This window comes from Acanthochromis polyacanthus, chromosome 14 (genome assembly GCF_021347895.1).
Source record: "Acanthochromis polyacanthus isolate Apoly-LR-REF ecotype Palm Island chromosome 14, KAUST_Apoly_ChrSc, whole genome shotgun sequence".
NCBI lineage: Eukaryota > Metazoa > Chordata > Actinopteri > Pomacentridae > Acanthochromis > Acanthochromis polyacanthus.
The window spans coordinates 13,705,512-13,730,480 of NC_067126.1; the positions used below are offsets into that span (position 1 = coordinate 13,705,512).

Here is a 24,969-nt window from a genome sequence, read left to right on the forward strand (position 1 = left end):
CTAAGTCAAAGGTATCTGCCAAAGTTAACAGGTAGCATGAAACTTTAGCAGAGCGACAGGCATCCGAGCTTCTCGGCTGGGAATAGAACTGTGGACGTTGTGCTTTGCAGCTTCATAATAGCCTTATTATGAAGGCTACAAGAACGGTTGTTTTACTATCAAATCCTCTCAAGTTTTTCAGGACTTAATTACTGGACTTAACATTGCTGAGGTGCAATGAAAGGATAGCAACAAAAAGAGGGAATTTTCTAAGAGGAGAAAGTTTAAAGAGTAAACTAACTTTAGTTGTCTAGGGGGCGCTATGGCACCACGGACCCGGAAGGCAGCATAACGTGGATGCTCCGTGTAACCCGCATTAAAAATGTCCAGACACTCACGGAGCCGTCTTCTGCAGCTACGTGATCCCCCTCTGGAAGGGTTTCAAGACTAGTACAGCGGTTTCAACTCAACACGTCTTTATTGAGGTTCACGCAGTACAACATACAGTGCCTTTTATTCCGGTTACTGCCGTCATCCCGACGCGAACCTTTTTTCCACTATGTTTTAACAGACAGATCGTTAGGTCGTTAAACTGACAAACATACCAGTCCTGATAAATTTTTACCGTAAGCATCCCACTTTTACACCATTCTCCCTCATGTGTTACGCCAACTGACCGTATAACCCACAGCGTTGGTAACGTAACTTACGTAGGTAAGACTATTGTGAAAAGAAAAAAAACAAACAAAAAACACTACGTCCTCCAGCCCTTTCTAAAGGAAAAGTCAGGAAAGTTATACACCTCCCACTTGGTCTACTGATTCAGGAATCCAAGTAGGCCACTATAATTAACATAGATAAACTGTAACAAATAACTCCTGTCTACAGTTAACAATGTGGCATAACAGCTTCGTTAATGAATATAATTAAACATAAACAGCTTAGGACACTCTGTGAGTCCACAAACATACACTGTCACAGTGTCCATCAGTAGAGCAAACTCCTTCACCGAAACACACCACCAGCCTCTGAAGAGGATAGCGGTGGGGAGGGTCTTGATCCTTAACCGAAACACACTACCAATCCTCAGGGGAATGGCAGTGGGGAGGTCTTGGTCCTTGACCGAAACACACTACCAACCCCCAGGGGGATGGCAGTGGGGAGGTCTTGGTCCTTGACCGAAATACACCATGGTGGGGATCCTTTACCGTCCAATGTCACCCGAAACACACCATGGTGGGGAGGTCTTTTCTTGCTCCTCAACTGGCAGTAATACCACCAGTCTTCTAACATCCCTGTGGAGAATGGTTGAAGGGCACTCTTTTATCTCGTGGCTCCTCTTAGACATACCACCGGAAACTGGGTGGCTTTGGCATGCTTTCACCTTCACATCTCGTACTATGCCCCTCAAGTCAGGAATGGCTTCCACGACTCGTCCCAGTCTAAACTGGCCCCGTAGTGCGTTCTGATCAGCTAGCCATACCAGGTCTCCCGCGGTGACATTTCTAGTGGTTGCGTGCCACTTCTGCCGGACAGAGAGACCTGGTCCTGCCAGTTGGCTCCACCGCTTCCAGAACTTGTCAACCTCTATTTGGATTGCTCTCAGACGCACAAAAGGGTAAGCTGGGTACTCGAACCCTTTGGTATCTCCACTGGGCCCTGCACGGCCGAGTAGAAGGGAATTTGGAGTGATGACCTCCACAGTCTCATCCTGTACCTGGGTCTTAGCACCAACTGGTCTCTTGTTTGACAGGTTGGCAGCGAGGAAGAGGAGGGTTTGAAACTCCAGTGATGTCAGGTTACCTCCTTCACCGATGCTGCTTAATGATCTTTTGAGGACACGAACTGCGGCTTCAGCTGCCCCATTTCGGTGGGGTGAGTCGGCTGGGTGGAACACCCACGTCCATTCGGTCCCTGCAGCTGTAGCTTTCTTCTGAATCGTGTGTTTGTCTATGCTGTCTAAATACTCATGAAGCTCCTGCAATAGTGGTCGAGCACCCACAAAATTGGTCCCTTGATCCGACCAGAGCTTTCATGGATGACCTCTGAGTGCTGTGAAGCGCTGGTACACTTTCAGGAACGCTTCTGTCGACAAGTCTTCCACAATGTCAGCATATACTGCTCTTGACACCATACAGCTGAACACCACACCCCAGACTTTCATTCGTGTTCTCCGTTTCACAGAGTCCCTCACGATGTAAGGGCCGAAGAGGTCTAATGTTGTAAACTCGAAGGGTGCGGCAGGCCTAGTCCGTTCCAGAGGAAGCTCACTCATTACTTGCTTGTACATCTTTGCTTTTGTCTTTCTGCAGTGCATGCAGGAATCAATAATCCTTCTGGCGACCCGGGGTCCCTGCACCACCCACGCTTTAGACCTAACACGGAGGAGTGTGCCAGCGACACCTTCATGGTTAGCATCATGAGCCTCGCGTGTAAGAAGGGTGCTAAGCCATGCAGTGCAAGGAATCAAGGGAACACCGGTTTCTCCCTGCATGGCAGCCTGGACTCTACCGTAACACAGCAGGAGCCCGGTAACTTCATCCTTCCTGACAACAAGTCTATCCAGTGTCGTCACTGGAAATGTAACTTCTTTCTGGGCTGCTAGACACAAGTCTTGGAATGCACTTTCAAGTTCACTTACAGTCAGCACTGCCTCCCACTTTGCAGGTGTAGGGGCTTTCCCTATGCAGACTAAGAACTTCTTCACGGCTCTACGGACATAACTGACTACTCCACAGAGTCTAGCAAGGGAGCTGTACTTTGCCGGATCTACCTGATCTATAAGTGCTGCTCCCCACAGCGTCTCCTTTCTCTGACCTGAGGATGATTTAAGTTCAACCACTGAAGATATTGGAGCTCCGCCACTTTCGTTTGCAGGTGCTGTGCTTTCCCCACACAGATTGTTAGTGTTGAGTGACCCCTTCGCCTGAGCTCTGGTGAGAACCGCTGAAAAGGCCTTTCTTTGTAGTTTGCCCACCGCTATTCTAGCTTCAGCTGCTACTTCTGAGGCTGACTTCATGGGCCAACCACCAACCGGACCAGACAGGAATTCAGGACCCTTCTGCCACACAGCATTCTCGTCTAGTAGTTCAGGAGAACACCCCCTTGTGACTAGGTCAGCGATATTAAGATCACCCGGGATCCACCACCAGTCAGTTATGGGTCCAGCCTTTTGGATTTCTCCGATACGGTTCGCAAAGAATGTTTGGAATCCGTAACTCTCCCTCTGGATAGCACCCAACACCGTCTGACTGTCAATGAAGTGGTACCACTTTTCCACGTCTAGCCGTCCATGCTTCAAGATGTATCCCTTCAGGCGCATGGCAAAGACAGCTCCACATACCTCCGCCTTGATGGCGTCACCTTTTTGGTCTATGGGGGTTAACTTAGCCTTTGACACTACCAATCGGGTGACCACACCATCTGTAGTCTCCCATCGCAGGTACAGAACAGCACCGTAGGACTCACAACTGCCATCAGAGAATGTAATCCCCCAAGGTTTACTCTTCCAACCCGACGGTGTGAGGCTTCTGTGAAACTTCACACTACTCAATCGAACATACTCCTTGAACAACTCAATTGATTTTCCTCTGAGCCCATCGGACAGAGGGTCATCCCATGTGTCCTTAGTGAGCTTACCAGCTTCCTGGAAGGCCCTTCTCACCAGAATGACTCCTTTCTGCTTGACTGGTGTTGCTAGACCGATAGGGTCATACAGTCCAGCAATCTGGCTCAGCAGGACACGCCGGGTCAATGGATTAGGTGTCTTTGCTTCCACCTCTCCTTCTGTGAGATCAACTTCGGTCCTCATTTTTTTCTTTCTCTTGGAGAAGTTGATGGAGACCATCACAAAGAGTTTATCCTCCTGAACGAGGTAGCCAACGCCCAGAGCTTTATTGTCTTCCTCCCCTAGTTGATTGGGTAGCATCAAGGTCACTGGTTTGGACTCCTTCTCAACACACCTCCCACTCTGACCGGACTGGATCCAGGGTTTGAGGTAGAAACCCCCAACCTTCAGTATCTCATCCACTCCTTCTAGGACCTTGCCTAGACGCTGTGGGTCATTATGAGATGTGAGGAGGTCATCGACGTAGGAGTCCTCTTCAATGACTCTCCTTTCCTCTTTCATGTCAGCAAACTGGGGCAGTTTAGCAGTCTCCCGCATTGCTACTTGTGCTATGCACCCAGCTGGTTTGTCTCCCATATTCACTCTCACAATAGCGTAGTCCTCAATCTCATCTTCCGGTGAATCTCTCCACAGGAATCGGTGCACATGGACTTCTTGCTCCTCTAACCACACTGAATTGTACATCTTGGTGATGTCTCCAATAGCAGCGTGTTCACCTTCCTGGAATCTGAGGAGCACGGCTCTAATGGGATTGAGGACGTCTGGGCCTTTACGTAAGATGCTGTTCATGCTCACACCTCGGAACTCCTGACTGCTGTTCCAGACGATGCGGATCGGCGTGGTCGCCGAGTGGGGGTTTGGTGCGGCTAAGTGACTCACCCACCACACAGCACCTCCCCAGCTGTTCATCACGTCTTTGGTGAGTTTAATAGCAGCACCTCTTTCTACCATCTCGTGGACTTGTTTCATGTATGTCTCTTTCCACTCAGGATCTTTCATGAGTCGCTTCTCCGTTCTCAAGAACGTTGCCTCAACAGCCTTTCGGTTGTTTGGAAGGGTTGCTGGATCTTCCTTCCACGGGTATTTTGCGTCCCAGTGTGACTGATCGCTGTGAGTATCTTTCTCCCTGAAGGTCAGGCCTGCTCTTATTATCTCCAACTCCCTCTCATCAGCCAGAGATATTTCCTTCCCACCTGGTGAACATTTCCCACAGTAGCACCCTCCACAGACAGGGTTACAGGCAGCTCCAATGCTATCCCATTTTAGCCACTCAAAGATCTCCTTATTACACAGTGCTGTTGCTCGGACTACCTCTTTGCTGCTTTGTTCTAAGTGACTTCCATTCTCCTCTACGAAGTGTTCCTCTACTTTAACGGCTGCCAACTTCATGGAGTGTGCAAAGTGCGTTTTAGAGTGCCACGCAGTAACATCCACTTCCTCAAAGAGGTCTGAGTGCACACCACTCACGATCTTGCCGAGAGGACCGTCCCACAGCACCAAGTCACCAACCCTTTGAAGTCTTTGTGGGGCCAACCGGCCTTCTCGTGCACTGATTAACAGGTCAGTTTTCTCTAGGCGGGCCAGTTCTCCCGACTTAACTTCAGGAAAGAACTGTTCCAGGCACTCTGATGTTACTACCCGGCCCACTTTAGCGATGTCCTCCATCCCGTAGCAGATCATCTCATGGAGCTTCAGGGTCCCCCGTGGAGTCCACACCTTTATCGTCACAAGATATCTCTTTGTATAGACCTTCACTTTCATTGTGCCGACACCATACACAACAAGTGAAATTGGTTCACCGGTCAGGCCGAGTCTTTCTGCAGCCTGGAGCGTGATATAATTAGTATCAGATGCTAGATCAACCAAAGCCCCAAGACTGTCTCCTCTCTTTGATGTGACAGGCACGAGCATCATGAGGACTGGATGCTCTCTCAACCCGCTTTGTTCTATCATGCTTTTGCCGGAACACACTTTCGATGTAGCCTTGTTAGTACATGCTTTGCGAACGGCTTCTAACTGGTGGGGAGTCAGTCCTAGTTCAGCGAACACAGCCTCCTGCTCCTCTGTTGGACCACGAGGTCCCCGCTTTTCCTCCGCTTTACTTTCTTTCTTACTAGCGTCTTTCTTTGCCAGTGCTCTGGGGCAGAGGAAATAATGGTGGTCTGCTAAGGTGTCACTCCTTTTACACTCTTCTTTACGACAGAGGAACCTTGGAGTACAAGTGTCGTCGGTCCCATGTACATCCAGGCATTTAAAGCATGCTTTTGCTTTCCTCACATAAGCTTTCTTTTCTGATAGACTAGCCTTCTTGAAAGTCTTACAGCGAAATAGCCTTTTCCCATGTTCTTGATCACCACAAACAGGACATGATGTCTGCTGAGACTCTGTTCTGACCTCGCATGCCATTGTCTTAGTGAATGATTTTCTTTCTCTTTTTCTGTCGCCTGGTTTCTCGCGGTAACCTGGTCTCTCAGCACTAACAGGCCAAAGCTTACTTGGTAGCAACTGCTCCAACCTCACTAGCAACGACTTCTGACCGACCAGAAACTGCAGGAGTCGATCAAACCGGTTCCCTGGGCCAACATTGTTACCTGGATCCCTTACAAACATGAGCCACTCTCTTTTCATGACGTCAGGAAGTTTGCTCTCTAAGGAGCGAATCACTAGCTGGTTTTGTATAGCCTCAACGCACCCCAGATCTGTGAGGTCCAGTGCTGCCCTCTCCACAGCTAGAATCAGTTCTAATGTCTCTCTTGGCTGGTGGTTCTTTACAGTAGGTCGTGACTGCAGCTCTAACACAATCTCCTCCGCTGTTTGTGCTATATCACCATAGCGATTCTCAAGTTCTCGGAAGATATCATTTGCATCCCTGCAGCGCAACAGTCTGAGTTCGTTTTTCACAGCTTCATCTAAACTGTCTAGCAAATGAAGTTTCTTGCATTCTCGTGAACCTGTAGGTTCTGCTTGTGCTTGAATACTCTCCCATTCAGCTTTCCAGCGCCAGTAGTCTCTTCTGTCTCCGGAGAACTTCGGCAAACTTATGGGTGTCAGTCTTATTTTAGGTCGTGCCCACTGAGAGTTAAAATCCCCTCCGACATATGCACCAGAACTGTTATAAGGCACGTTACTCACCTGTCCCACACCCAGATCAGCAGGTGGTGCAACATACGCGCTCCGCAGTTGTGGTGTACTGGTGAGAACTGGAGGCGGAACAAATCCAACATCAACTCCGCCACTTGATGGTCGTGACTGTAGGGTGGGTGGTAATGTCTGGTGAGGGGTACCAAATGTGACAGCTGCCACATATCTACTTGAGGTCTGACTACTGGTAGTAGTAACTGGGGGAGTGCTGGTTATAACTCTTACTCCATCAGGGGAGAGGAATGGAGGTGGCTTTGTCCATATGGGTCCCAACCCATCACTGGGTGAAGTGCTAACAGTGGCCTGGGCCTTAACAGGGGGCGTAGTGGTAGCAAAGCCTGCTAATTGGGACGAAGCGGTGGCATCAGCAACTGTAAGGCTTCCACTAGCTGCCATGGCATGTTCATCGACTGCGTTTTCTTCTCCCACATCTGCCACTTCGCTTCCGCCATTATCACTGTCATCATTGTGCTCTGAAATTACCTTTTCCATGAGCTCACCTTCACGGCCATACCTCCACTCATCCATCAGCCGCTCCTTGTTCTCTTTGAGTAATGAAAAAACTGTCCACTTTTCTTTTCCATGTGGCCTATAGTCTTTCCAGGAATACACAGTATTTTTGAGATCATGGAGTTTTCTATCCAGCTTATTACTCTCAACCTCCTGCTTCCCCCACAACACTACCTTTCCTTTGCCTAGTGCTTCAGCTTGGTCGAAAGCAGTTCTAAACCGGGAAATGAGAGCATCTATGTCAGGTGCTGCATACTTAGACCACAACATGTCCATGATTTCGTTCTCACTCTCAAAGAACTTTTTCACACAGGCATCCCTCTTTTCCAGAGCATCCTGTAACTCATTATCATCACCTGTTACCTCGCCTTGTGCTTCTATGTAATCATTACTGGCATCAAGGAGTTTATTATAATCGTCCCTCAATCGCACTAACTCTTCTGATAATTCACCTTCACGTAATCGGCCCGCACTGACATTGAGGCGATTAATCCGTGTCGTGAAGTTACGTTGTGGATTGGAACGTCTCTTTTTAAGGTCTTCTAGGTTTAGCTTCTCCTCTGCCATCATTCTCTCCAGGTGAAAAAGTTGCAAAAGCCACTTTAGCAAACTATGTAGCAAAAGATTTGGCGTGAACCACTCTTCACTGGCATTAATGACCTTAACCAGCCGCTATGGCATGTGTTCGTATTACACACACAGTCACAAGTTTGTTAGCGATAGCCTCAATTAAAGTGCACAGTCTATGCAGCTTCTTTAGCAGAGTTCGTTAGCTTCACACACGTTAGCCGATCGGTTGCTAATCCAGTTTCGTAGCTTTCATGCAGACAGCTTTACTTATGACCTGGCGCAGCTCCAAGGCAGTTTAACGACTGTCCAGACACTCACGGAGCCGTCTTCTGCAGCTACGTGATCCCCCTCTGGAAGGGTTTCGAGACTAGTACGGCGGTTTCAACTCAACATGTCTTTATTGAGGTTCACGCAGTACAACATACAGTGCCTTTTATTCCGGTTACTGCCGTCATCCCGACGCGAACCTTTTTTCCACTATGTTTTAACAGACAGATCGTTAGGTCGTTAAACTGACAAACATACCAGTCCTGATAAATTTTTACCTTAAGCATCCCACTTTTACACCATTCTCCCTCATGTGTTACGCCCACTGACCGTATAACCCACAGCGTTGGTAACATAACTTACGTAGGTAAGACTATTGTGAAAAGAAAAAAAACAAACAAAAAACACTACGTCCTCCAGCCCTTTCTAAAGGAAAAGTCAGGAAAGTTATACAAAAAACTTGTAATAACCCGACATTAGATGAGCCAACTGAACTGAGAAAATGTCCAAGACGACTACCATTAAGGACTGTGATAGTTTCACCCGAAAGCGCGGTTCCCAAAAGCCAGGTAAAGCTGATAGTTCACCACCGGATCCGCACGTGGAGAGGGCCGCTAGCCCTACCAACACAACCAACCTCACGGTGGTACTACTTTAACTACAGTCACTCCGCTCCGAGTTCGGTGGATTTGGAACTAAACTGGACAGTATAAGTAGCCTCATGGGTGAAATGATTAAGTCGGTGGCCGCTTTGAAGAGCAACATGGCAGAAGTGAAGCAAAACGTCGCCGCCAATGCTACACTGCTGGAGGAAGCTGAGCACAGAATCATGTCAACAGAGGAACACCTAGAAAAGAGCACAGCGGATCTTAACAGGGCCATGAAGCGAATCGCCTACCTGAAGACCAAGACCGGCGACCTGGAGAACCGGAGTCAAAGAAATAAAAATCTACGTTTGTTTGGCCTCCAGGAGGGCACTAAGGGCAAGCGGCCGCTGGTGGAGTTTTTAGGAGAGATGCTACCACGATGGCTGGAGACCGACAGATCCTTCACTATCGAGCTGGCACATTGTACCCTCACCTCGCCGAAACCGAACCAGGATAGAGCAGTCATTATCCGTTTTCTGAACGTCCAAGATCGGGAATTTGTGATCTGCTCCACAAAGCAGCGTAACATTGCACACGATGGAAACAAGTTTGTTTGTTTTTTTTGCCCAGGACTTATAAGCTGAGACCATTCGGCAGCGATCCGAATTCAACACTGTCAAAAAAGTGTTCGCCGAAAAAGGAATGTTCCGTGGGTTCGAGTACAACCCATGCAAGATGAGGATCATCCACAATGGGAAAATTCAGCTGTTATCATCTCCAAAGGAGGCAGACGAGTTCCATTGCAAGCACACCGGAGATAACTAACGGAATGCGGTGAGCTGTTCACTTTCTGGACCACACAAGCTGGCATCTGCCATTAAACACTGTAAATGTGTGAATATAAGATGAGCCAAATAACCTGAGACATTTTCAGTTATACATTTATCTTACTAATTCCAGACAGCTATGTAATTTAATTTGTAAAAGGCATCCCTCTATAATGCTTTCATGATGCCACTATAAACATTTAAGTTTTTTCCCTCTTCTCTGCTTTTTGGACCAATATGATTCATTTTTGTGAAAGCATTATTTTTTCAAAGACATTTTCTGCATCAGAATGGACACCAGTGAGAGACACTGTTGCCAAATAACTTACCTACTTATCTGACCGGTTTGTTTGTTTGGGTTCATAGAGTTTTAAACATGATAAATGCGTGGTTCACTGACACCACTGTTGCTTTTGAAGTCAGGTTCTTATAGTTCAACTACTCCCCTGTAGGGTGGATTAGTATAAGCCCCTGTTCACTGTTCTGAGTAAGGGTGGGGACTTGGAGTCTTATGGGCCAATCACAGGTTTATTTTTGTTTGTTGGTTTTTAAGAATTTCTATGTATTTTATGTTAATGCAGCATCAGCAATGGGTCTTAGCACATTTACATCACAGAACAAAACTACCACTTATGGAACAAGTACATATCCAGAACATGTCTGATATAAAAATTTCAAGTTGGAACGTCAGGGAACTCAGGGAATTGATTAAATTGAAGCAAGTTAAACAGGATCAAACAGCTTAAATCCAAAATAATTTTTCTTCAGGAAACAATGTCTGATGTAAAACTTATAAAGAACAGATGGCCTTGTGAAGTTGTACATGCATCATATAACTATGCCAAAGGGGTACTTATCCTGATCCACAGTACCATACCGTTTCAAATGACTAAAACAATCCAAGATCCTGCTGGTAGGTATGTAATCGCTCAGGACAATATTTTCTCCATCCATTTATCCATTCAATTTATTCAATTTCAGGTTTGGTTCTAATTTCCGCAGATGGATACAGATCCTGTATTTAAACCCAAAAGCTGTGGTTTTTACTAATGGCTCCCAAAAGACATGATGTACTTAGGAATAAAATTAAATTCAGACATAAAAGAAATCATTACAGCCAATATAGAAAAACTATTAAATAAAATTAAGGCTAACTTGGAGAAATGGGGCAGGCTGAATTTAACACTATTGGGGAAAGTAAATATTATTAAAATGGTTATTGCCCCACAAATAAACTATCTTACTGGTATGATTCCCCTATGCATCCCTCCGCAACTATTACTCAGATATAACAACATGATAAAATGCTTTCTTTGGGGTACGAAGAAACCTAGAATTAATTTAGATAAATTATACCAGCCAAAGAAAGATGGGGGGAGGGGGTCCTTGCCAAATATTTCCTATTATAGCAATTCTTTTGAAATGGCGAAACTTGCGAAACACTGGAATGGAAAAACACAGACCTGGACTGGATCTTGATCGAGCAGGAGCTCACGTTCCCTTTCAAACCCACAGAGATTCTTTCTCAAACAATTAAACAGAAGGATAATAACATGGTGAACCCAATTTTAGCTCACTCAAAGAAAATTTGGCAGGACATGCATAAAAATTGCAAAATCTCTCATAACACTCAAAAATATGAATCTATTTGGCATAATTATAAAATCAAGATAGGTAAAGAAACTATTTACTGGGCCCAAAAAAAGGAATTAGAATATTAGATGATCTTTATGAGGAGTGTAACTTTGTTTCCTATCAAACATTGTGAGATAAATTTAAACTAAAAGGAAGGGCCCATTTTTGGAAATATCTACAGATCAGACGCTGCATTGAAGCTAAGATTCTTCAACAAAATGATGTTAATATAATTGAGCAGTTCTTAAAATTACCACCGAGATCTCAAACAGCCTCCAAGTGGTACGAGATTTGTCCTTGGAAGATCAGCAAAGGGTGTAATTACTTAAAGGGATAGTTCGGGATTTTTGACATGAATCTATATGGCATCCCCGTCAGCAGTGTTGTGCATTCACTCAGACTTACCCCCGACAGCGTCCGGTGAGCAGAGATCCGGTCCGGTTTTGGTCCAGACGAAAGTAGTCCGGCCAGTTTGCTGAGGTCACAAAAATAAAGCGTTTTCTTCTCAAACCAATATGTGTTCGAAAGAGTGATATATTTGCATTACAAAACCGTTGTCCACGAAAAAGTCAGACCTCGTAAACGCTTGGCACTATTTTCTCTCCCTTCATATCACTCCACGCTGCCTCCAGCTGGCAGCCACGCAGGTTTCACTTTGTTTACTGCTCGTAAAGTTAACAACAACATGTCTGACTACGACAGCGACGATGAATATATTGACTTCAGCATTCAGCCAAGGGGATATCTTTCTGAACCCGAATATACTGAAGCCGAAATTCACCAGATAGAGTTAGAACGGGCAGAGAGAGAGAGAGAGAGAGAGTGAATGCACAACACTGCTGACGGGGATGCCATACAGATTCATGTCAAAAATCCCGAACTATCCCTTTAAGGAAGTTATGGGAGAAAGATCTGGATTGTATTTTGGATGAAGGAATGTGGAAAGGGATTCTTTCCGACACCGAAAAATATGTCAGAGAAGCTCGGAGCAAATATATTCAATATAAAATAATACATAGCTACTACTACACTCCAACTAGACGGAATAAAATGAAACTAATTAAAGATGACCTGTGCTGGAAATGCAAGGCAGAACGTGGTACATATCTTCATGCTATGTGGGAAAGCCCTCAGATTTTCCCTCAGTGGGAAAATGTTCTGGGGCTAGTAGGGAATTGGCTAAAATGTCCACTCCCAATTCCACCAAGGCTCTGTCTCCTTGGGGGCAGAACAAAAGTACCACATTTAAATAAATTTAAATATCAAATATTAAAATCTGCTCTACTGACTCGTGCTCATCTGATTTTAAGGTGTTGGAAGGAACCCCACAATCCCAACTATTGAGGTGTGGAAAGTTCAAATGATGGAAACGGCTGCATATGAAAAGATGTTGATGAGATTGAACAGTGGAAATGGAGCTGCTAATGAACAATGGGAAAGTTTTAGAGATTTTGTATCTGTAAGAAATTGAAAAGTGAGTACTTATATATCAGTGTGAATATATGAACTATATATCACACACGCTAAACACCCATTGTCTAGGCTCTACTGTTGGACCCTATCAGTTTTTCTTTTGGATAGTTTGTGGTGGACATTGCCTCCTGAAAAGCCTGCTTTTTGTTTTTGTTTTGTTTCATATGTTTGTTTGTTTAAAAAAGGAAAGAAAACTCAATAAAATGTGAATTACAAAAAAATAAATGGCTTTGTACCAAAACATCACGGATTCCACAATATTAGAGAGTTATCAATATAATTTATGAGAAATTTGATGCAAAGGATACAGCCTTAATATCGCTGGATGCTCGTCAGGCCTTCGATAGGATAGAATGGCCATATTTATTTAATGTTCTACCAAGATTCGGATTTGGAAACAACTTTCTTAAATGGCTTTAGATTTTGTATACAGAACCCACGGCCAGTATTTTAACAAACAATATAGTTTCAAAACCAATTACACTGGAATGCTCCACATGCCAGGGATGTCCACTATCACCAATGCTATTCATATTGGCTATGGCAATACGAACACATACAGACTTGTCTGGTATCCATATAGGAGAATAAGAACACTGATTGACTCTATATGCTGATGACTTAATAGTTTTCTTAAAGCTGTCTACCAGCATACCAAGCCTAATGCAATAAATTGAACTATTTGGACAGTTCTCTGGATATACTATAAACGGCTCAAAATCTTCCATACTATTTTTAAATGAGGACGAAAGGCTAAAACCAATCATACAAACCCCATTTATTAATGCACACGAGGGATTTGTGAAGCTTGGAATTAAAATTACTCCTGACGTTAAAACCACCGCTGCAAGAAATTATGACCCTTTGATCAGAGAAGTGAAGGCAACTCTGGATAGATGGAGGACAATGCCCATATCAATAACTGGCCGAATAAACATGATTAAGATGAGCGTGCTACCAAGGTTCTTGTACCTCTTTCAGTCACTCCCTCTCCCACCACCAAAATTATTCTTTGATGAAGTAAACAGTATTTTCAATGCATTCATCTGGAGTAATAAAAAAGTCCAGGCTGAGACTTCGCTTGCTGTACCTGCCATATGAAAGAGGAGGGCTAAAACTGCCAAATCTGAAATGGTATTACTGGTCTGTGTAGTTACGCTCAGCCATGTTTTACTTTTCAACTGAGATACCCCCAGCCCGGGTAACTATTGAACAAACATCAGTACCGAACTTTGCATTAAAACTGTATTTGTACTCTGCAAATCCCAAACGCTTAACCCTTTAAGCTTCAGTCAATTCCAGCCGTTTTCAGTACAAAAAAATCGCTAATATTCTATTTTTTAATTAAAAAAATTACAAAAAATACAGGGAATATTGGACGGGCATCGCGAGGTGCATTTCCTTGAAAATGACCGATTCGGGGATTTTATACCGACTTCAGGACATGTTTTGGATAAAATAGTTTACTGGTTTGTGTCATCTGGATGTAAAAGGTTGGATTATGGCCGTTTTTTGTGGAATCTTTTTTTTTGTGTGTAATAATAAACCCGGAAATGTGTGTCGCGCTGTGTGCGTTGAAGCCGTGTATAGAGAACGGATGGATGAATATTCGTTTTTGTCGGACAAATGTGTTTTTCTCACCCGCTGTGGTAATCGCATCTGAAAGTGGTTTATACCGGCGGATTCATGAGAATCTAAGCTTTCCATCGGCGTATAGTGTTTGTATAATCGTGTTTGCAGCCGTCGGACATTCTTGAAATTCCTATGCAAATTAGTAGGTTGTGCTTAGAAGGAAGGGGTACTCTGTTTCATTGCATTTGGGGCTGTTCAAAATTACAGAAGTTCTGGAAATCAGTCGTACAAACTTTGTCTAAGATTGTTGGTGTGAGGGTGCCTCTTCACGCAAGGATGTGTGTGTTGGGTATATTTCCAGAGAACTGTATTTTCACCTCAAGTCAGTCAACACTCATCGATTTTGGACTCCTGCAGGGCAGGAGGCTAATATCTTTATACTGGAAGAAATGGACGTACCCTCAATACATATGTGGGTGAGGGAGATGGCATCTTGTGTTGTACTTGAACGACTTACTTATATTGTCAGAGGAAGAGGAGGGGACTTCGGGAAAATATGGGCACCTTTAACTGAGTTTCTCAGATGTTATGAGGCCAATTAATTTTGACAGTGGTGCTGAATTGTTGAGCTGTATGCTGTGTATTTATATTTATTTATTTTTTTCCATTCTTTCACTCTTATTTATTTGGGGGGACTATGTTGCTCTTTGTTTGTTTTATGTTGAGTATATTAAGTTTTTCATAATATATAAAGCCAAATAAAGATATTGTTTAAAAAACATGATACAGAACAAAACAAAGCTAATTGTAAATACTTGAATTTTCAAGGTTTGGGACAGATCGAGACAATTTTTAAACTCTTTGACATCAGCAAGAGCCTAAGCTTGATCATTTGTTTACATCCGTTGTCAAACTGGATGTAAAATAAAACGAGTTACTTAAAATATGCAACAAATTTATTTAATGAATAAATATATTATCCAGAAAAAATAAACTTTAGTTGTCTAATTCTGGTTGCTGAATCACTACATTAGCTCAGTTTTAAAGCATTTTTGCATGTCAAATTTGAATATTGCTGATGTGTAAGATCAATATTGATTTGATCTTACACTGTACTTTGAAACACTCTATTTTACCATGTTCTGCACTCTCATAACATTCTATTTATTAAACATTTTTTTGTACATTTTTATAAATATGGCACCTTATTGCTGTTTTTTCAACCGGCACAATTTGCACAACCATGCATGCTCGTTTGTATGTTGTTTCATATCTATCTGTATGCAACATGTGCTATCTCATCTAATCTATCAATCTATCATTGTGGTCATATGTCGCTCTGACATTGGCACTCTGTCTTTTAGGTAGCTTTCCTTTTTTCTTTTTTTTTTATTAAATCAAAAACACCCAGAACCACTTTAAGTGACAAATAGCTTAATTAATGTTTTAAAAGCAAAGATATACAGTGACTAATTAGTTTTTAATAAATAAAAACTAAAACATTGAGACACAATGCATTTTCCCAGTTTGCAGCTACTTCAAATCTAGCATCACATTTTGTAGCTGATGACTCAGGAGCCAAGATTGTAAGAAATGTAATGCATATAAATACATTTGCAACATAAAGTAATATCTTATTATTCCTGAAACAAACATTTTTAGGTCCAAAAATATAGGATATTGCACCTATCATGTTACTGGTTTCTAATTTTCTGTAAAATGATGTTCAGGTGTATAAAAATAATAGTTTTTTGTGTGTATTTGACATTTTTGAACACACACTGCTGATGTCTTGTAGTGCCTCATTGTAATTCTCAGCAATTTTGTGGCCTTAATGGATACCTGTATATAGTTATCTACTGTCTTTATTTTATTTTAGTAGGTTTTTTTCTTCCTTCTTATTGTTTTATAGCATTCATGTGCCAGGTGCAACTGAATTTCATTCTAAACATTCACTTGCTTTGGTGTAAATGTTTTTTAACCACAGTAAAATTCTATCTATCTATCTAGATATTGTACATACATTTTCTTTACTATTTTAAATAATTTTATTCATATTGAGCTGACAGACTTAATGTTTTGAATCTTGAAAGGTCTTTTATTTCGATCGCAAGAAGCCAAATAAAACATCTACACACCTGTCCCTGGTTCATCATGTGACAGTTCAAATCAAACCAGTTTTATTTATTTATTTATTTACGATATCACAAATCATAAATTCACTCCCAGTCTGCACAGCAAAGCTCAGTATCTCGGTATTATCACTAGATCCTCTATACAGAAAGTATGTGATAAGACGACTAAGCAAATTTGTTCAGGAAGATGCAGAATTGGAGTAAATTTCCCACTTTTCCAGCTAGAATACTGTGTGTATTTGGGACACAGAAATGGGTGTAAAGCTGGAGTTGGGTTCACTCACTCTGTCAGGGGTCCGTGGGCCTGGTTCCTAAGCTCCCGGTAGGTCCTCCAGTGGGGCATGTCGGTCCGTACCGGGTGTCTCCCCTCCTGCCTCAGCACCTGCTCTATCAGGTCGGCACTGGCCACGTTCACAACCACTAAGGGGCCGTATGCAGACTTCCATAGTGGGCCGTAGATCTTGCTGTGCTCGATCTGTGAGCAGATAATGTAAGTTAATGAGGTATTTAATGAGTTATATGTTAAATTGATAAAGAGTTGATGAAAGCATGTCTGTTAACAAAATCTGTTGCCTAATGGTATTAGAAATTAACAATTCAAACTTTTAGCAGTGAAACTGGCAAGCTATCAATTCACACATGACTATAAGTTAAAAGAATTCTCATTTACTTTACTGAAACTTCCCACTGTTCTTGAACTGTGTACATAAATAGTAAACTTAATTGCACAACTACACACCTACAATGTATTTACCTGGGTGTGTTTGGAGATACTGTCGCTGGCACTCATTGAGAAAGAAATACAAATGCAGTTTGACTGGTGTATTCCAGCATGAAAATGGCATTTTTTGGGCAACACATACTAAAAGAAACTGCAATAAACTGACTAAAAGTTTGATAAATGCTACTAGTAGTACATTAATTAAGGCAACTAGTACAATGTGATTGCTCTGATCATTTACATCTGCTCTCTGGATTAAAAAAGACCAACAATTTTGACGTCAACCAAACTCACTGACGATCACGTTTGACTTAATTGCTAGTGGCAGCACATAAAATAATTTTGTAATCTTTAAGTTACAGGACTTCCTTCTGGAAAGATGTATTTGCTTCCATTAACTGTGATTTTCACTGTTGCAAGCTGTATAAATACCATATAATGAATCTCAGATGTATTACACATCAATCCCTGACTGTCTGCATAAATAGAAACCAGAGTGGAATCTGGGTGAATTATGCCTGGAGCATGAATTCAGTGTGAAAGCTGCAGAATTCCACATAAAGCCTTCGCCCATCAGAAAAGTAGCTATTTCCTTCCCTTTCTGACCCACTTACTTGCATTTGCTGCGTCGTTTGGAAATATCCCTTCACAAATAGCCAGTATAAGGTGGTCATGAAGCTCGGCCCCCCTAAATCATCTATAGTTTTCAGTTTGTTGACTGGCATCAAGGTGCTGCTGGAGGTGGATGCGTTACGGTACTGCGTCTCTCCATAGTTCAGTCCGTCTGCTACTTTCTGGATCACTTCATGCTGCTGTCGGTTCTTCACTCCCAATCCGATGTTTACCAGATACTTCCTCAACATTTTGACCGCGCAAAGAGTCTGTTTTTTTGCAGAGTTACAAGCCCAAACAAGCGTGTTGTTCCTGGTCTGCGTCTCTGAGCTGTGACGACTGGAAATAAGGACTACTTGTTTTGCAGCGAAATAGTGCAGCGGACCCCTTTAACAAGCCCTGAGCCAACCATGGACTTTGATACTGTCATAAACTTTAGTCAGTCAGTAACCCCAAACAATAACAAATGTCTGAAAACAGGCCTACACAAAAATATTTAATTAAATCCTGAAATGGGAATTAATTCGGAAGACCCACTGAAGAAAATGCACAAAATCAATAGACAGCGTCTTAAATTTCCAAAAATTCAGCTTTGTTCTGCTCCTGGAGTTACATCTGTTTTGTTGTTATATCTTTATTAAGAGTCGAATTTTGGCACTGTTACCAGGGGTGGAGCCAACGGGTGTCACAGGATGGAAGTGTTATTTAAAAGCCTATGCACATCCCAAAATAAAAATGTCCTGTTTGGATAGTAGATGTCAGTTATAGCCACAGACGGACATTTGTATGTCCACAACGCCACCATTTGTCGTCCAAGACATCGTTTCAGACAGAGTGCAGTGTCACCACTCAAGCCCAGAATCGGCACATCTGGATTACATCGTCCTGCAGAAATTTCTGATGAAGTTCTGACTAACCAACAAATATCTGCTCAAATCTTGAAGAATCGGAAGCTGGTTTGAGAAATTGTTGCCAACGTTACTGCCTGAATTGAATAGCAGAATCGGGCGACCTATTTAGCTCGTTGGACACTATCAAGAAGGAGGACGGTCCATTCCGCTGATTTAAATTTGTTGTACAGAGCAAATGGCAGACATTGTAGCATCGTACAAGGAAACACTGTCATACAGAAAGTGTTACGAATCCCTCGGTCAGAGGCTCAAGAGCGAGGTAAAGAGACACGACACAGCGGAGGCAAAACAATATCATTCGGAACAGGACTACAAACATGGATGTCCAAACTACAACCGGAAGTATTGGTAAGGTATAAACCAGAATTGGCTAGAGCTCCTACTGGAGGAAGGGCGGACATGAACAACCAGAGTCAATTCTACTTTTCAACAAACCATATGAAAGGTAACACCCAGGTAGGAAGCAAAGAATACTAAATAATGAGTTTACTCTAAACAGGAAAACAAACAATTCAATTTGACTAGAAGTGATAAGAACGAGCAGTAACCATAACTTAAGCTGGCTCAGTGGTCAAGTGGGGACTTTAGCTAAGATGTTACCACTGAACCCCCTTTTCGATAGGACTGGTTCAGGTTCAAAGTTGGAGCCAGTGCCAGACTTGGCACCGGGTTTTTTTTTTCCACAACCGGTGCTCTGGCTCCGAGCTCGTAAAACACTGCAGTCACGCCAGCTGCGCTTTAAAATAGAGTTTACAATGCTTCATACGGTAAAGCAAGGAAGCTGCTTCGTGGGACATTCAGGCACATGTCTTAAACTAAGGAATCTATCTTCAAGTGCTTTGGGCAAATTCAATTAATGATTAAAAAGAATCTGGTGGAAGTTACTGAAAACAATTTGCCTATGTTCTTTAATTAATATTTTAATTTGCACATGAAAGCTATGGAGTAATAGGAGTGCCAAATCAAAATATAAATAAATAAATAAATGTGGAAATATAAAGAGAAATAAATAAATAAATGTGGAAATATAAAGAGAAATAAATAAATAAATAAATAAAAAGGAAAATTTTGTCTTTGCTTTTACCTTTTCTGTTTTTTCCTTTTATTTATTTATTTATTTATTTCTCTTTATATTTCCACACTTATTTATTTCTCTTTATATTTCCACATTTATTTATTTATTTCCCTTTATATTTCCTCAGTCCACCAAGAAAAGGAAAAATGCAAATCAGTTTGCTCTGGGCGGGGATTCTGAACACAGGAGTCCTGCCTGACACCATCTCCCAGCACGGCTGAAGTGAAGCCATGTCACTGTTGAGCTTTGGCTTATTCTGCCACTGATAAGAAAATAAACATTAATTTACCGAATTAGCAGCGTCCTTTCAGTGTCTGATGGCAGAATCAGCCGAAGCTCCACGATGGCACGGCTTCACTTCAGCCATGGTCGGAGCTGGCGTCAGGAAAGAAGCCTGTGTGCGGGTACGACTCCCCACCCTGAAAAGGAAGCCCCGCTCAGAGCAAACTGATTTGCATTTTTCTATTTCATGGTGTAAGGCCATTATGAAATAACCACCAAGAAATAAAATGCAAATCAGTTTGCTTTCACTTGGTGGACTGAGCTGTCAATCAAATGGCTCTAGGCGGGGCTTCCTCTCCAGGGTGGATAGTCGTTCCTGATCACAGGCATATGAAGAGTAGATACGACACGCCCCTCTGAGCGGCGTGCCTACGGAGACGCTAAGCTAGCGGGGGCAAAGTTTCAGTGTTTTCCATTGATGTGTACGGCACGAAAATTAAAACAAGAAGAATGCCGGCTCATTGTGCGGCATACAGTTGCACATCGGACGATCAAGACAAGGAAACTTGGAATAACTTTCCACAGGTAAGAATAGTTTTGGGCTCGTTTTTTTTATATTATTAAATCTTGTTGAGGGTCTATGAGAGCTAACTAGTTAGCCATTAGCAAAACATTAACACGAGCTAACAGCTGGACAACCAAATACCAGGAAATATAAAGAGAAATAAATAAACAAATAAATAAATAAAAGGAAAAACAGAAAAGCAAAGACTAAATTTTCCTTTTTATTTATTTATTTCTCTTTATATTTCCACATTTATTTATTTATTTATTTATCTTTATATTTCCACATTTATTTATTTAATTATTTATTTCTCTTTATATTTCCACATTTATTTATTTATTTATATTTTGATTTGGCACTCCTATTACTCCATAGAGAGCAGCTTTTATACTATATGTAGTGGATAAATTCAGCAACAGATTATTCCAAAATGCTACAGTGAAATGAGTTGAAAACTACCACAGAGGTAGTTGAGGACATGTACAACAAGAATCTGGTGGAAGTTTCAGAAAACAATTTGCCTATGTTTTTTAATTAATATTTTAATTTTCCCATGAAAGCAGGTATTGTACTGCATGCAGTCTATAACTCAGCACCTGATTACTTCAAAATGCTACCGAGAAATGAGTTGAAAACTACCACAGGGGTAGTTGAGGCTATGTAGAACAAGAATCTGATGGAAGTTATAGAAAACAATTTGCCTATGTTTTTAATTAATATTTTAATTTGCTCATGAAAGCAGCTTTTATACTATATGTGGTGGATAACTTCAGCAACAGTTTACTCCAAAATGCTACAGTGAAATGAGTTGAAATTTACCACAGAGGTATTTGAGGACATGTAGAACAACAATCTGGTTAAGTTTGCAGAAAACATTTTGTTTTATACTTTTTAATTATTAATTGAATTTGCCCAAGACACTTGAAGATAAATTCCTTAGTTTAAGACGTGTGCTTGAATGCTCCACGAAGCGGCTTCCTCGATTTACCGTATGAAGCGTTGTAAACGCGCACTCTACGTTAAAGAGCAGCTGGCGTGACCGCTGTCCAAAAACTGGGGCTGTTTTGGGCACCAACTTTTTTTTTTTTTTACATATTTATTTCACAAAGTCAAAGGTAACATCAACATCTACATGGTAATGAAACATACAGTGACAGAGTTCACAAAAATCACTTTGAAGGGAGAAAGGAAAAGAAGAAAGATGTCACGGTCTCAGAAGGCGGACCCGAACAGAAAGCCACGCTACCAAGGCCGGTGGAACTGAGAAGGAGTTTTATTGTAAGTGGGTGAATAGTGGCTCGGTGGGGGAAAAACCAGGGTGCAGGAGCGGGGAGCGGCTGAAGTAGTGGGGGGTTTGGCCAGGTGGATCTCCGAGTGGTGGGGAGGGAAGCAGGTCAGGGGGGTCCAGGCAGGAATGGGGGGTCCAGGCAGGAATGGGGGGTCCAGTGAGGGGGGAAACCAGTGACGAATTGGCTGGGAAGAGCAGATGAGGGTTCTGGGTGGTTGGATCCCAGACAGCTGGGTCTGGGTGAAGGCAGGAGATAACAATGTAAGAAAGTGGCAAACTCAAACAGATTAAACAGGAGGCTAGAGAGTGAACTGACTGTGAGGTCTTTGTTCAACAATCTGGCAGGGAGTGGAAGGATGAGCCGGTTCTTATTGTTGAGTTGAGTAATCAGTGTGATGTCCCTCAGCTGTCCGGGAGCCGTAGAGGAGGTTGATTGCCTGAGTGGAGTCAGCTGGGAAGCTGAACTCCACTCAGGTGCCGAGCTGTAGAGGGAGAGACAGGGCAGAGGAGCGAATGGGAGACAGCGAGACAGACAGGGCAGAGGAGCGGATGGGAGACAGCGAGACAGACAGGGCAGAGGAGCGGATGGGAGACCGGAGCATGAGAGGGAGAGGAACAGGAGAAGGAGAGAGGAGTAGATGGGAAAGGGGGTATTTGGGGATGTCAGGTGGGAAGGATGGGGGTGAGGAGGGAGCCCTGACAAAAGAAAAAAGGAGAAAAGAAAAGAAACTAAAAAAACAAAAACAAAAAACAGCTGAGCAAATTTAAACATTTAGAGCAAACTAAATTTTTTTTACATATGTTAACAGTTTTTAATTGCTTTTTGGTTATCAGATGGGGCTATTGACTTTAAATACTATTCAAATTCTTTATGGAAGACAAGATAATTTGGCTTTTGATTACTGAATTTTGCTTTATGAATGTGAAATTTTACTAATATTAATATGAGATTGATAATAAAGGCCTTGTCTTTTTCATATCCATCCTGTGCATAAACTCCAAAAATGATGTGTTTGTAGAGCAGATCAAATTGCAGATTTAGTTTTTCTGTACAAAACTTTGAAATTTCCTTCCACATTTTTCTGCTGTAACTACAATACCAAAAATAAGTGGTACTGTTTCTGACTGTTCAGAACAAAAAGAACATCTTACATCTATATCACGTTTGAACTTAGTCATATAATGTCTTAAGGGATAGATTTTATGCAAGATTTTAAAAGAAATTTCCCTAACTTTGTTTGTTAACATGAATTTGTGAGGTTAAAGCCAAACCCGAGACCAAGAGATATTATTGATAAAAGAGTTCCAGTAATGGATAACATAAGGTTTTGTTGTCGTTTCACTTTGGAACAGTGCACGTATAGCTCTGTTGCTATTCTTTGCCGTCCCGAAGCATATTTTGCCACAATAAGTGTCACACGGATAAGCAACATGTATATCTGCTGCAAGAGAGGAGGCACTGCACAAAGTCACAACACTAGCTGGAATAGAACTACACCCTGTGCCAAATTATTAGGTAAGTAGGTTTTTTTTTGTCCAAAATATAGTCTTAGAAATAAGTCCAGGCCTTCCCACTTTTAAATAGTCTTCTCCTACGCTAACTTTGTATTTGTCAGACATCATTTCAAATTATATTACATTTAAAGCAAGAAAATCACCACATATGTCAAAAGTGCATGTGCCAAATTATTAGGCAAGTTTGGTGCAACTCATATATTTATTTCCAAGTGCAAGAAAATTTTCTAAAGTAGTCATTAAAGAAAGTAAAATAAATATTAATTATTACAACTTTTTGTATAATTTTAACCAAACAACTATACAAAGTTCAATTTTCAGTTCATTTGCCAATGTGTCCACCTTTTTTCTCAATGACGGTCATCAGCCTCCCATCCACTGAGTTGGTCAACGTCCTGATGTGGTCTGGACTGATGTTCGATGCTGTAGCCACCACTGCTTCCCAAAGACTGCGTTGTCCTGCATCAGAATGAAAGCCTTTTTGAAAGAAGCAGGCTTCTTGTTGAACCACTGTTTGAACAGGGTGTTGCTTAGTAGCTCGCAGTATGTTTCAGAGTTGATTTTTACCCCTTCTGGAACTCGAAAGGGACCCACATCTTCATGAAAAAGGTCTGGACAAAAATGATGGTATCCTTAACTTAATATTTTGTTCCACAACCTTTTGAGGCAATCACTGCAATCAAATAATTTCTGTAACTGTCAATGAGACTTCTGCACATTTCAGCAGGTATTTTGGCCCACTCCTTATGAGCAGACTGTTGTCTCAGGTTTGAAGGGTGCCTTGTCTAGACGGTATGTTTCAGTTCCTTCCACAGATGTTCAATGGGATTTAGATCAGAGCTCATAGAAGGCCACTTCAGAATAGTCTAATGTTTTCCTCTTTGCCATTCAGATGACGTAATGTCAAATGTGTCTTCCTTCGAACCAAGTGTGTGTGTGTGTGTGTGTGTGTGTGTGTGTGTGTGTGTGTGTGTGTGTGTGTGTGTGTGTGTGTGTGTGTGTGTGTGTGTGTGTGTGTGTGTGTGTGTGTGTGACTGTCTGCGTGTCTGTCTGCGTGTGTATGTGTGTGTGTGGCTGCATGACTGTCTGCGTGTGTATGTGTGTGTGTTGATAGGGAGTATGATGGGGCCGGGAGTTGGGAGGGATGTGGGGCATTGTTTGTTTTTAACTTGTTAAGCACTTTGTGCTACTTTATGTATGAAAAGTGCTATAGAAATAGCTTTGATTGATTGATTGATTGATTAAAATAAATGTTGTACTTTGTGATTTTAGGATGGGCCAAAAGATAACATATTGATCATGCTGATGTCTGCATGGTCTAAACAAATCTTACTTGATTTGGTCTGTTGAGAGGAGGACAGCGTGAAGGAGCTGCAGGACGGAACTGGTAAGCTGCAGAGTAGTGCTCCTGGTAACCGGACCTCATCATCCAAGGCCGACAACTAAATAAAATTAACAAGAAACGTTGTTGATAGCATCTGTAATTTAAAACCATTTTCTCCATTAATTATTAATTTGTCTGTACAATGTTAGAAAATGTTACAAAAAATGCCTGTAATAATTTCCAGCAGTGCTAAATGCCTTGATATATTTGAGCAACAACTAAAAACGGTACCTGGTCAACTCATGCGTATGCAAACTCATTCGTATTCAAACTCGTGCGTATGCAAACTTGTGCGTATGCAAGGGTTAGGGTTAGGGTTAGAGTTAGGAATGACAATTCAGCAACTACCAGT

General features: G+C 42.1%; 2 protein-coding genes across 26 annotated transcripts in view; both read right to left on the reverse strand.

Moving 5' to 3' along the window:
• LOC110972927 (sterol 26-hydroxylase, mitochondrial) overlaps positions 1-18,894 on the reverse strand; it is a 60,546-nt gene extending 41,652 nt beyond the window's left edge. For all 6 annotated transcript variants that reach the window (XR_007946608.1, XR_007946607.1, XR_007946606.1 and 3 more), the window contains exons 1-2: positions 17,660-18,894; positions 16,609-16,799 (exon numbers count right to left, since the gene is read on the reverse strand). Coding sequence is in view for 2 of the 6 variants with exons in the window: in XM_051958930.1 (XP_051814890.1) it covers positions 16,609-16,799; positions 17,660-17,908 (440 nt within the window). In the remaining 4 variants the exon portion in view is untranslated. The remainder of the gene's footprint in view (positions 1-16,608; positions 16,800-17,659) is intronic.
• A 2,523-nt stretch (positions 18,895-21,417) lies between these two features.
• LOC110970886 (uncharacterized) overlaps positions 21,418-24,969 on the reverse strand; it is a 38,523-nt gene continuing 34,971 nt past the window's right edge. For 9 of the 20 annotated variants that reach the window (XM_051958956.1, XM_051958952.1, XM_051958955.1 and 6 more), the window contains 4 exons: positions 24,567-24,675; positions 23,576-23,692; positions 22,035-22,447; positions 21,419-21,954 (listed from right to left, as the gene is read on the reverse strand). In XM_051958956.1, the coding sequence (XP_051814916.1) occupies positions 21,673-21,954; positions 22,035-22,447; positions 23,576-23,692; positions 24,567-24,675 (921 nt within the window). In that variant the 3' untranslated portion in view covers positions 21,419-21,672. Of the gene's footprint in view, positions 21,955-22,034; positions 23,845-24,566; positions 24,676-24,969 lie in introns of all 20 variants that reach the window. The other 11 variants (XM_051958945.1, XM_051958947.1, XM_051958946.1 and 8 more) reach the window with 7 other exon arrangements.